At 32.2% G+C, this 14541-nt stretch overlaps 1 protein-coding gene across 1 annotated transcript; it reads left to right on the top strand.

The window, feature by feature from the left end:
- The first annotated feature begins 6208 nt into the window (after positions 1-6208).
- On the top strand, positions 6209-13888 carry LOC103833648 (tuberculostearic acid methyltransferase UfaA1). The gene is made up of 15 exons (XM_009109722.3): positions 6209-10165; positions 10983-11131; positions 11218-11320; positions 11399-11494; positions 11573-11628; positions 11944-12067; positions 12160-12222; positions 12322-12381; positions 12463-12624; positions 12700-12773; positions 12848-12941; positions 13011-13147; positions 13231-13311; positions 13399-13504; positions 13621-13888. Exons 2-15 carry the CDS (start codon positions 10989-10991, stop codon positions 13702-13704), a joined length of 1383 nt encoding a protein of 460 aa, XP_009107970.1. The 5' UTR covers positions 6209-10165; positions 10983-10988; the 3' UTR covers positions 13705-13888.
- Positions 13889-14541: the final 653 nt, after the last annotated feature.

Here is a 14541-nt window from a genome sequence, read left to right as displayed (position 1 = left end):
AAAAATATATATACTATTTATTTGTTAAGATTAACCAAAAAAACCAAAACATGGAGAAATAATTTTTAAATACTAGTTATAGCTTCAAAGTTCAAACTAGTTAACCAACTGAAAATATATAAAAAAATTTAAACAACTTCTTTAAATAAAATATAGAAGATGTCAAAAAATATGGAAAGAAAAAAATGCATTAAGTATTTTGTCATAGATATTTGTCTACGTGAACAAAATAGGAATGAAACAATAATTTGCCATAACTGATAAATATTTTGAAAAAGAAAGCCTGAAATGAAGAGGATTTTAGTGTCGAACCATGGTTTGTTGGGGGCGGGGAAATTTTTTTTACTGGGGCCTGGGGGCTATTAGGATATAGAGAGGAGATACTCATTCATTATCATATATTCCTTACGATCAATCACCATAACTCTGTATATATTTGTATTCCGTAATTATCTCCTCTGTACTTGTATATATTGTGAGCATTGCTCTTGTAATGAAATCATCTAAAAACCATTATCATAATATGGTATTAGAGCACTAAAGATCCAATTTTTTTTCCACTGATTTCAATTGATAATTTCAAAAATTATGTTATTTTTGTTGACCATTACACTAGGTATACATGGATTTATCCTTTAAAAAGAAAATCTCAAGTTTCTGAAGTTTTCCAACGTTTTAAAGCTCTCGTTGAAAATCGGTTTCAAACTAAAATTAGAACTTTTTATACAGATAATGGAGGTGAGTACATTGCACTTGCAGCTTTTCTAGCTAGTAATGGCATTTCCCATTGTACTTCACCTCCCCACACACCTGAGCATAATGGCATATCTGAGAGAAAGCATCAGCATATAGTCGAAACTAGTCTTGCTCTCATGTCCCACGCTTCAATACCTAAGGAATATTGGTCGTATGCCTTAGCTACAGCCGTGTATTTAATTAATCGTATGCCTACTCATGTTTTACAGTTGAAATCGCCTTTTGAGTGTCTCTTTGGTCAAGCACCCAATTACTCTAAGTTGAGAATCTTTGGATGTCTGTGTTTTCCATGGACTAGGCCTTATACTACTCATAAACTTGATTCTAGGTCAATTCCCTGTACCTTTCTTGGTTACTCTACAACTCAAAGTGCATATTTTTGTTTAGATAGAACAACATCTAGAATCTACACATCTAGGCATGTTGTGTTTCGTGAATATGTGTTTCCTTGTGCTTTGCCTAACACATTAATCTCTGAAGCTCCTGCTGTTGATTTAGATGTAGAGACTGAAAATGCAGGTACTACAACAGTCACTGCAGTTCCTGTTCAGTCATCTCCTCCATTGGCAACATCATCTCCGCCTCTGCAAACTACTACTCCTGTTGTTCCTGCAACGGTTCCATCAACCTCGTCTGTTCCAACGGCATCGCAACCCACATCTACACCTACTGCTCCGGAAACAAATGTTCAACGAGCTTCTACCACAGACACTGGAATAAACCTGACTCCATCTTCATCAGACCTGCAACCCGAGATCACCAATGCTTCTCAGGAACACGCTCCAGCCATCGCCCAACAACCAACAAGGGCTTCAACACGCCGCGCAAGCCAGTTCAAAAACTTAACCTCTCAGCAGTTGTTCTTCCATTATCAGAGAAGATTCCTACTACCGTAGCTGAAGCTTTGAAAGACCCTCGCTGGCGTAAAGCGATGTGTAAAGAGATAAATGCCCAGCTTCGAAACCACACTTGGGATTTGGAGTCAGCACTCAATGCTGCTAACATTGTTGGTTGTAAATGGGTATTTACAATCAAGAGAAAAGCTGATGGCTCGGTTGATAGATTCAAGGCACGTCTTGTTGCAAAAGGATTCAGTCACAACAGGGTATTGATTATCAGGAACCCTTCAGCCCAGTGGTTAAGCCTGCCACAATCCGACTAGTTCTCAGTGTTGCCACTTCTCACAGATGGCCCATTCGTCAGTTTGATGTCAACCATGCCTTCTTACAAGGAAAACTACAAGAAACAGTTTACATGATGCAACCACCAGACTTCATCAACAAAGATCATCCCACAGCAGTTTGCAGACTAAATAAAGCAATATATGGCTTAAAACAGGCTCCTTGGGCATGTTACAATGAGCTCAAACAGTTCTTACTTGCATCTGGATTCAAGAACTCCTTTGCAGATGCGAGCCTCTTCATCTACAACGCCAAAGGCACTCTGCTATACATGCTTGTTTATGTGGATGACATAATTCTCACCGGAAACAATCAGCAACAACTCGATCAGTTTATCCAGGCCCTATCTTCTCGTTTCTCTCTTAAAGATCTTGGCACTTTATCTTATTTTTTAGGCATTGAAGCTCATCACACTTCTCATGGTTTGCTTCTTACACAACAACGTTATATTGCAGATTTATTACAAAGAACCAAGATGATGGACTGCAATCCTGTCTCTACGTCAATGTGTCCGTACAAACCCCTCACGCTTCAGTCAGGCACTCCTATGCGCGATCCCACTCAATACCGTGCGACTGTAGGGAGCCTTCAATATCTCTCACTGACGCGTCCCGACATCTCCTTTGCTGTCAACAAATTATCTCAGTTCATGCATGTTCCCACAGATGAACACTGGAATGGAGTGAAACGTGTCCTTCGCTACCTAGCAGGCAGCATAACAACCGGCCTGTTCATGTCAACTACAAACACACCAGCCTTACACGCCTTCACTGACGCTGACTGGGCTGGGAACCATGACGACTACACTTCCACTGGCGCTTATATTGTCTATTATGGCAAGCACCCTATAGCCTGATCCTCAAAGAAACAAACGACGGTTGCGCGCTCCTCCACCGAAGCTAATACAGGTCCATTGCTAACACTGCAGCTGAGGTATGCTGGCTTACTTCCCTGATCACTGAAATGGGATTGAAGATTACAACTCAGCCTACAATTTACTGCGACAACATCGGTGCTACGTACCTTGCTGCAAATCCTGTCTTTCACTCTAGGATGAAACATCTTCTCTTGATTATCACTTTGTCAGGAATCATGTTCAAGCAGGTCATATGCGTGTCTCTCACGTTACATCAGCTGACCAACTAGCAGACGCCTTGACCAAACCCCTAGTTCGCGCCAAACATCAGACATTATGCAACAAGATCGGACTCGCCCAAGCCCGTCCGTCTTGGGGGGGGGGGGGGGGGGGTATTAGGATATAGAGAGGAGATACTCATTCATTATCATATATTCCTTAAGATCAATCACCATAACTCTGTATATATTTGTATTCCGTAATTATCTCCTCTGTACTTGTATATATTGTGAACATTGCTCTTGTAATAAAATCATCTAAAAACCATTATCATAATAGGGGCAACACCAACTGATCTAATGATAATTTGGTTATGTTAGTAACAATGTTTATAAATATTGAAAGTTTCTGGGGGCAGCTGCCCCCTCTCTATTCCGCCACTGCATGTGAAGGGTTGTATATCAAGATCACGATCGTGAGAATAGAGGGATATCATTTAGTTGGTCAATCATGTTCATGTGAGAGAAAGAATCATGTTTATTCTCTACGTGTAACAGTTTGATCAATTAATACAACATATCTATTTTCTGAAATTCATTAGTTACAAGAACAAAAGTAAAAAAAAAAGGTAATATCAGGCCTGTACAAAGTTATACCATATAAAATGCAAATGCTTGCATAATATAAATTTGTGTTTGAAACAACGGACACCATCGGTACAATACATACTGCATGAAGAGTGCCCTATTCATTTCATAAACAAAGCAAAACATAAAGGTTGCCACAGTCACCTGTCGCCTTTCCATGCCCTTGCTCCAATCTCAACCCATTTCCTGCTACTTGTGTCATTTCCCTATTGAAACTAATAATGAATCAAGGTGAAAAGAAAAGTGGTGACGATGAAATCTTTGGAGATTACTTCAATGATGGTGGACTCCGGAGAATCAAATCAAATCAATGATAAAGGGAGATGACATAGAAAAAGCGTGTTAGAGATTAATTGCTTACACATGACTTGTGTCTACAAAGGTGATTAATCTTGGAAAATGTTTTGGGTTGCCTTTCAAAATCGACAGTTCGATTTAGCTACCACTCATGCTCTGATTCAGATCAACAAAGCCCAACCAAAGAACAAAGATGCTGGCTCATATCTAGAATTTCTTTTAGCTGGGAGCAAATTATATTATAACATATACTTCATCCGTTTCATATTAAGTATTATTTTAACATTTTTACGGAGGTTAAAAAAATTTATGTAGTAGACTAATATATTCTTATTTAATGTATGATTAATTAAATAAAAACGAATTAGAGAAAAGCTTATTAGTTATTCAAAAAGGTAAAAATGAACCCATAAGAGCTAAATAATCTATCACTTGGCCAGTATGGACTTGGGGTTCGGCTCAAGTGGCTTACATGGTAAATCGTAACAAATGATCAATTCACCCACTAACATTAGTCAGAAGGTATTTCAAACTCGGGTCAGACAGTGTGGTAGCCAGTCCATTCTGTACACTAAGTGTATTCCCTTCCAATACCGACTGGATCAGCCGATAGGATTTACCAAAAAAAGAGTAAAAAATAAATTTAATGTACAAAGTAACAATAAAATTGTTGAATGACATTTATTTTGAAACTAAAAAATAAACAAAATAAAAAGAGTATTATGATAAAGAGAGAATAATATTTAATAATAAAATAATAATTTATTTTCATATGCTTTTTAGTTTACAAAATATAAAAAAAAATATTGAAAATTCAAAAATTTCATAAAATATAAACATTATCAAAACTTGAATTTTATGATGATTCTCACATTATTATTTTTTTAATATTACCAAAAAACCTAAACACCACGAACTCCAACCTTTTAAAGGTTTAGAAACAATAATAAATTATGCATGAAATCTTAACCACAATTATGACATTTTTGAATTATTTTTAAAATTGTGCTTTATATACTTTTAATGGTAGTAGTTTATTTTAATATTTAATATTCATATGCGAAATGGAAATGGCTATAATTTATTTATTATGTAAGTAGCTTGTTTTGTTTTTAAAAGTATTTTTTGGTGTCAAAAACAATGATAAGTTGAGAATGATATTTAAAATTAGGTTAAGATCCGCGCTTCACGCGGGATAAGCATTCTATAAAAAATTACTTTTATGTATACTGTTATTTTATTTTTTTACATATTATGAATAATTGAAAAACCTGTAACTATTACATATATAATTAAATTGGTACAAAGACATAAATCAAAAAATATTTTTTTTAATTTATAATCATTTTATGATAAATAAGTCAAAACAATCATTTTACCTTTTTTCTATGGTGTATAGTTAAATTTAATTAATATTAATATATATTTTTAATATATTTTCAATATAGCTATCTCTTAAATAAGACTTCCTTCTTGTAAAATTTTATGATCATTGTATCCTTTTATAAAAAAACAAATTAAGCCATTTGAAACAAAACTTTAATATGATAATTTTAATAGTTTTATTAATTTATGTTTTTTTAAATATAATGGAAAATCATGTATGTGGTGTTGTAAGAATATCATGGGTTTTAACTTTTTCTCATCCGACACTATTTTTGAATTATGCACCTACTGTACAGGTCATATAATATTTTGAGTAATATCAGGGGAGTTATTTCGAGCTTTTTCAAGTTCGACATGATAATTGTTTCATATAAAATAATATAAAAATATAATAAAGACAGAAATTTAAAAGCATAAATATAAAGTTATAAATTAAAGGCATAAATTAAATGCAGATATTTAAGGAGAATTTTCCAATATGACTCAAATCTTGATTTTAACCTCAAAAGTATACCCAAACTTGAATCAAATGCAAAAGTAACCCAAAAAGCTAGTGAAATTACAAGCGCCTTATGACCAAACAAAAATCCAGAATTCAGCTTTACGAATATAATCTCGTAAAGTCTTATGAGATTTTGTAAGTCTTCTAGAAGACTTTCAATAAGTCTTCTCATATAGTAGATCTTAAAAATATTTATAAATTTTATAAGAAATATTCTGATGGAAGAAAAATTGAAATGATGTAATTATAAACATTTGACATAGATGGGTGAATGTAGTGTGTCATGGTATTCTTTGGTTAAGGGTTTGGTAACATATGTTGTACTATTTTATGTATTTATAGGGTTAGATTTTGGAAACTTAACATTTTTCTTTGAAAAGTTAAATTTTGACTTATATGTGTTTAGTTTTATGTATATTAAACACTTTTAAAGTTGATTTTAAGTTTTATGAATTATTTGTTTGTACAGTAAAACCTCTATAAATTAATAATGTTGGGACTACACCAAAAATATAGTTTTTTTATTAATTTATGAGGTTTTGTAAGTATTCTGAGATTTTGTAAGTCTTCTCATATAGTAGATCTTAAAAATATTTATAAATTTTATAAGAAATATTTTGATGGAGAAAAAATTGAAATGATGTAATTATAAACATTTGACATAGATGGGTGAATGTAGTGTGTCATGGTATTCTTTGGTTAAGGGTTTGGTAACATATGTTGTAGTATTGTATGTATTTTTAGAGTTAGATTTTGAAAACATAACCTTTTTTTTTGAAAAATTAAATTTTGACTTATATGTGTTTAGTTTTGTGTATATTAAACACTTTTAAAATTGATTTTAAGTTTTATGAGTTATTTGTTTCTACAGTAAAACCTCTATAAATTAATAAAGTTGGGACTATACCAAACTATAGTTTTTTTATTAATTTATAGAGATATTAATTTATCGATATACTAATTGAACCAAAAACTCAATTTGGGACTATAAAATTATATTATTTTATAGAAATTTTTAGTGTATATTAATTTATAGAGTATTAATTTAAAGAAGTTATACTGTAGTTAGTTAGTTATTTTGAATTTAGGATTTTATGTGACTTAAGTTTTCTAACAAATAATGCATTAGAAGACTTTCGCGAAAGACATGTGGGCGAATAGTAAATGTAGGGTCTAGAAGACTTTCAACTAAGTCTTCTAGAAAGTATGTATCAAAAATATTTTACTTTATTAGAATTTTTGTCTCCATATATAAAGAAGATTTACACATTCTCTCTCTTCATCTCGAATGGTTGCAACAAAAATGTAATGTTTGTCATTCTAAAACACTTCAACCTCTCTTTAATCTCTTTGAACTTAAAAACACCAAACTTTATATTTATTTATCATTTTTATCTCAGGTCTTTCAGACTGATTTATTTTGTTTTTACATGTTTTTCATTACATGGTTCTCATCTTCCACTCCTTTAAATGTACATCTATAAATCATATTTTTCATTTGGTAAACTCTTGTTGCTTAACGCTCTTAGGGCATCTACAACCCCACTCTATTTTTCACTCTAAAATAGAGTTTAGAGTAAAAATACTCCAATGGTACTCTATTCCTCATCTATAATAGAGTGAAAAATAGGTTTACTCCAAATATAGAGCAAATTGTTTTTTTTTTATTCATCACTCTATTTTCTACTCTAAAATAGAGTACAATCGGAGAAAACTTAAACTATATTATAGAATTACTCTATTTTAGAGTAAAATAGAGTAAGCCATTGGAGATGGTCTTACCTTTTGAAAACTCTTTTGGTGGTTTTAAGCTTTTACCTTATTTTTAAAGTTTTTCAATGTTTTGAAGCCATTTAAATGCTTTTGGATATGCAGGTTTTTCAGATATGAAAAAGACTTGGAAGACTTCCCTAGTCTTCTAACATTTAATGCACTAGAAAAAGTTTTCTTCCATGTCTTCTCTTTCATAACAGATATGTGTGTTTTGGTAAGTTTTTATGTCTGATTTTTCTTTATTTAGTAACATTTGGTTGCTTAAAGCTCTTATATTTTTCTCAAACTAAAACTCTCCAATCTTTGTATAATCTCTAAGAACTTGAAAACACCAAACTTTATATCAATTTATCTTTTTTTGTCTCATGTCTTTCTCACTAATTCATCTTGTTTTGTAAGTTTTTTATTACATGGTTCTCATCTTCCACTCCTTTAAAGGTAAAACTCTTAATCATATTTTTCCATTTGGTAACCTCTTGTTGCTTAAATCTCTTACCTTTTGAGAACTCTTTTGGTTGTTCTAAGCTCTTACCTTATTTTTGAAAATTTTCTATGTTTTAAAGTCATTTGAATGCTTATGGATAGGTAGGTTTTTCAGATCTGAGACAGACTTGGAAGACTTCTTAGGAAGTTTTATAACATTTAATGTACTAGAAAACTTCCAGGAATCTTCCACCATATCAAGTGGAGTCCAAGTTTGTCTTTGAGGAGAAATGATCTATAATAATTTTGTTTATGGCATGTTTTATGATTTGTAGGTGTACTCATTAAGTTGTGAATTATTTTGTAAATTTGAAGAGATATTAATAAAACATTTTGATAAATATGTTCATGTCTACAGTATTATATTGCCAAAAGTTATTGATACAACTTCAGTAGCAAAACACAATAACAAAAACAATTAGTCAAATTTACTACAACTAAGGAAGAATTTTTTTCAAGAAAATTTAGTCGGATTCACAAAAGATCAAACATTACATAAGTTCAAACATATAACAGTTTTACTAGAAGTATTTTGGGAAGTCTTCTAGACTTCTCGTAAGACTTAAATTTAAAGCGGAAAATTCAAATTTAAGCGGGAAACTCAAATTTTAAGTGAAAATTAAAATTTCAAATTTTATAAAAGTTAAAAGTATATCTTATGATCTAAGAAGACACATTAAACCATATAACTTGATATTCTTGAAGTTACTTGATACTTTTGAAAGTGAAAAATATATCTTGAAGCTGAAAATACAAGTTTTACAAAAACTTAAACCAATTAGACTTCCCGTGAAGACTTCTAGAATTATCTAGAAACATTAATAAACATGAATGTTGATAACCCCATAATTAAAGCTAATTAAGTTATTTATATATTTAACTTTTATTTTGTGGGAAAATAAGTTTAAAACTTTTAATTCAGAGATATATAAAACAAGGTCATAGTTTGGGAGACATTTGATGTTATACGATATTTCTTGTGGGAAAATAGCTCGTCGGCTTTTATTTTATTTTATGTAATTAATAACTATACAGTTTTTTGAAACTGATTTACCAACTAATGACAAGCCACGTGATCAATCATGTTATAGTGTATTTAAAAAATTAAAGATATTAGAAAAACAGAATTAACAGTAAGTTATTAACAAAATGCAAAAAAAAATACTAACTCAAATTTCTAATACATGAGATTTTGTTTGATTTTGAGTTAGCAATTGAATTATCAATTTTACTAAAGGGATAACTCAAACATAACACACTTTAACTCTAAACAGTAATTCAAAAAATTAAAGCTAATTTATGATTGGTAACTAACATTTTTGAGTTATACTCTTAACTCAAATTTAATCAAGTGTAATTTATGCACCAATTAAAACTTAATCAATTTGTAGTTGGATCTTTGTTTGGGTCGAGTTTTCAATATCAATTGATACCAACTGGTTTACTATTGGTTAACGCCATAAACCATTAAAACTAAGCCAATCTTAGTTTGTGTGGAAACATGTTTTGATCTTTTAGACTAATAAGGAGAAAGAGACGTGTGTCTTGCTGATGATGTTGTGACCTTTATCAAAACTAAGACAAGTGTTTTATGAGGTGGTGGATTATTAGATAATCATGATCTTTAACACATTTGTCAGCCATCTTTTTTTCTTCTTTTTAAAAAAAAAAAAATTGGTTAAACTTTCATTGGCCATCATATTTATAAAAGGGACGAAATTGGTTTAAGTTTGTCTGGACGGAATTATATTCTTCGATCACGATCCTTCACATGAAGGCGTGAAGCATCGGAGAACGTTAGATGAGACATTTTATTCTAAATAATTTTAATTATATATTACAGGAAAGATTTGAAGGAAAAGTACACATGTGTGTGGTATATAAATACAGAACAGGGAGTATTGCTTACAACATATCTCTTTTCGAGATCTAAATCCATTTTGTCCACCAAACTTTTCTTTCTATTTTGTATTTTGGTATGGTATCTCTCTAGACTCGGTCCACCAAACTTTCCTTACTATTTCGAGATCTAAATCCATTTTGTCCCAGATTCCCAAATATAAAGGTAAAATTGCTTACAACATTTCTTTTTTCTATTAACTTTTTTTTTCTTTTCCAAAACTGTAACCATTTATATTTCGTGTTCAGATCTGTACAAAAATTAAAATAACAGTATCAAATTTTAAAAATAATATAAAAATATAAAATAAATAAGAGTTGTCATATTACAGTTTTCAAACTGAATATCATCAATTTTTTTTGAACATATGTATTTAACAACATTTTTAAAATTAGGTTTCACGATCCATTTCTTTTGTAGCGTATAAGAAACTGCCCGAATCTAAATTTGGATTTGGATCCATGAATTAAAATAATAATATTAAGTAATATAAATGGTAGAAACTAAATAAAAGTTGTCATATAAGATTTTCGAACTGATTTTCATAAATATTTTCAAACATTCATAAATTCCTTATATTACTTACATCTCTTCTTTTTACCGAATGAGTTTTCATATCAGTAGATACCCGGAAATGAATCAAATTTAGATCCATAAAATCATAGTTAAACTAATAATATAAAATGATAAGAATAAAATAAAAACTAAAAAAAGTATTATCATATCCATGTTTTTGAATATTTTTACTAAGGACATTATCAAAAATGTTTCCATAAATGTTTTCTCTACTTCTAAAGTAATTAGTTTTGTTTTCTTGGTTTCTTCTTGTTGTTTTATTAAGAACATAAATTGTCTTGTCTAAATTTTAGCTGAATTTCCATGAAGACGTACTAAAGACAATGATCAAATCCTATATAGTTAAATCACCATCTCTCAACTCCATATTGCTTATGTTAAATACTCACAGCATTGTTATCTTTAGGCCGGTATGGAAGCTGCACGAAGTTTGTTAGGGAAAGGAATTACTCTTCTAAAAAACCTGCAACATATGGCCCTTTCCGTAACCGAGTCAGGGGCACGGCTTTTCGTTACTAGATTCTTGAGACAGTTCATATCGATTGGTTGTTTAACGTGAGGCTCACCCTTATCTCCAGGAGTTAGATAATATAATGTTGCACAATATGTTACACTAATAGTTACCGATTTAAATTGAACAGGATACTAGAAGACGGAGGAACAATGTTCACGTTCGGAGGAAATTATTCTAATTGTCTTTTGAAATCTATCCTCAAGATTCACAGTCCTCAGTTTTACTGGAAGGTTCATTTATATATATATATTTAAGACAATGAGAAAATAGAATATAGCCTATCGATAGCTAAAGAACCTGCTTCACAGGTGATGACACAAGCGGATTTAGGACTGGCAGATGCTTATATCAGTGGAGATTTTTCTTTCGTGGATAAAGAGTTGGGAATGTTGAATCTGATTATGGTACATAATATGTTTACTTCTTCAATCACTCGAGTTATTTCCAATGTTTATCTGCTTACTAGACAAAACTTTTTGCAGATTCTCATTGCTAATAGAGACTTGAGCTCAAGAAAACCAAACTTTGCTAAGAAAAGGTAAAGGACTTGGTCTCTCTACACAAAAGATTGTTGAAACATCTGCAACTAAACTGGAAGAAAGCAAAACAAACTTAGAAGCAAAACTCGATTGAAACAAATATTAGTTTTTGGATTTGTTGTTTATACTCTTCAGAAACCCAGTATTATTTTTCCTTTCAGGAATCCCATCTTACCAACTAAATGATGTTCTCCACAAAAAAAATTACTTTTTCTTTAGGAATCAACTTTTTATTTAAAAGTTTTACCGAATTGATTTTTCAAAATTAACAAAGATAAGGAATAAGCTTTCATTTTTATTTTTGGTTTTAACAGGGGATGGTGGACACCAATGTTTTTAACTGCCGGTTTAGCATCTGCAAAGTATTTTTTTAAGCATGTCTCTAGGCAAAACACTCTAACACAAGCTCGAAGGAACATTTCTCGTCATTATGACCTTGTTAGTGGCTTTAATCTCTATCGCTCTTGAAATCTTGATAAAACATTCCTTGGTCTTATGGGTTTATAATCACATTCTCTGTTCATTCACAGAGCAACGAGCTTTTTAGTCTTTTCATGGATGATACCATGGCTTACTCCTCTGCAGTATTCAAGGTGGCCACTGAAAAACATCAGAGGATTTTCTATTTTTAGGCTTCGGTCTTACTTGATTATGAATTTGACGTCAACCGTTCTCCATTTTCATGTTTATAGTCAGTGAATGAGGATCTAAGAACTGCACAAATGAGAAAAATAACTCTTTTGATTGAAAAGGTAAGATCATTTTCTTGATTTAATAACAAAGAACTGCGATATTTCTTTGTTATTTTCTAATCGAAGGTGGGAAAATTTCAGGCAAGGATAGAAAAGAATCATGAGGTTTTAGAGCTAGGATGCGGATGGGGAACCTTGGCCATAGAAGTTGTCAGAAGAACTGGATGCAAATACACTGGCATTACTCTATCTATTGAACAGCTTAAATATGCAGAAGCCAAAGTGAAAGAAGCTAGACTTGAGGTTTTGTCTAATCCATCTAATACAAGAAACATTAATCAAGCTTTATGATTAACAATATTACTTCTGAAACGACAGGATAGGATTACATTTCAGCTTTGCGATTATCGCCAACTGTCTGATGCTCAGAAACATGACAGAATCATAGCTTGGTAAACACTTCTTTTTGTCCCTCGTTATTAAAATAAATTTGTGATATGACGAAACATGTTTTCGGATGTTTCAGCGAAATGATAGAAGCGGTTGGCCACGAGTTCTATGAAGCGTTTTTCGGCTGCTGTGAAGTTGCGCTTGCAAAAGACGGCATTTTTGTCATGCAGGTAACATTTGCTTCTCCATCACGGCTCTCTCATGGTTGCACAACCCTTGATCGTTTTAATGTTTAACAGTTCACAGCTGTACCTGAAGAGCTTTACGATGAGACCAGACTAAGTTCAGGTTTCATAACGGAATACATATTTCCAGGTGGCTGTCTTCCTTCTTTAGCCAGAGTTACTTCAGCCATGTCCTCCTCCTCTAGGCTATGGTAAATTCTGTACTTTATCATGTTTTAGCTTCAAAGGTACTTTCTCTGCTTTCTCTACCCATATAACACCTGAAAACACACAGCATTGAAGACGTCGAGAACATTGGGATTCATTACTACTATACACTGAGATGTTGGAGGAAGAGATTCTTGGAGAACCAAAAGTAAGTTAATTCTTGAAAACCTTTCCCATGTTTTCCCTATTGGAACAAGTATTATTCGTCCAGGACAATTAACTATTATTTGTGTAGACAAATCATGGAGCTTGGATTCGATGATAAATTCATAAGGACATGGGAGTATTATTTCGACTATGTTGCCGCTGGTTTCAAAACTCTTACCCTTAGAAGCTACCAGGTAACACACACACACACACTCAAACCTTATTCAGAACTAAAAGCATGCTTCTTCCCTCAGTGTCACTCAACATAGACTTCATTTAAATAACTTTATGTCTTTCTGAAACATTGCAGATAGTTTTTTCACGTCCAGGGAACATTGCTGCATTCGGACATCCATTCCATAGTTTCCCTTCTGCTCTGAAAAAACAAGAGTAGATGAATCATTGCTTTTGTTATTTCCTTGTCAGCTTGCCTTGTTTGTTTGCAAAAGTATTTGTATTGTCGAAAGATCTACTTTCACCATTGATTAAACAACCTTGTTCAAGACCATATATCAATATCTCTTCTACAATGTAATATCATACACTTTTACTTAACATTTGATGGAGCAACAAATCAATTCTACTTGGACCCTGAAAACTCCTTTTACAACATTTGATTAATGAGGTACCCATTTTATTAGGTGATATGAATATAAGACTGCTAGGAAGTTGTTCAATCAATATTCAGTATGAATAAGAAACTAAATTTACAAATGTTGAAGAGGAAATTAAAAAAGGGTTTATAGTTTTTATTTTGTTCACTGTTATAGATCACTTTGCTTATATTCATATCATTCGTTTGTACTTCCTATTGAGAAGAAGAAACATGGATCCTTGAAGAAGAGAACCACGTCAACGCATCCACGGCAACGCATCTGCATAACCGTTGGAGGCAAGAGAAAAGGGCCACCCAATCCACGGCGACCGTTGAAGGGAAGAGAAACAATTTGAATTTGGATCTTGGAGCTTTTGGAAGTGGTCCCCTCTAGTTTTTGTTTATTCATTTTTTTCTCTTACATTTTGAAAATTATTCTCTCATTCTCTCTCTTATATTTTGAAATCTCCATTTCTCTTATTCTCTCTCTCTCTCCTGTTCTTCATGTTCTTCATTCTCCAGAAATAAACTCTCAAGTAATTCTCTCATTCTAACACTTCCCTTGTGGTTCAGCCTTGAGACCATATTTTCCATCTCTGCAACAAAATGAACTCCGAATTATTCAAACCAATAGAC

Source organism: Brassica rapa, chromosome A01 (assembly GCF_000309985.2).
Source record: "Brassica rapa cultivar Chiifu-401-42 chromosome A01, CAAS_Brap_v3.01, whole genome shotgun sequence".
NCBI lineage: Eukaryota > Viridiplantae > Streptophyta > Magnoliopsida > Brassicales > Brassicaceae > Brassica > Brassica rapa.
Note: the sequence above shows the minus strand (reverse complement) of the source record. Positions and strands in the feature narration are given on the sequence as shown.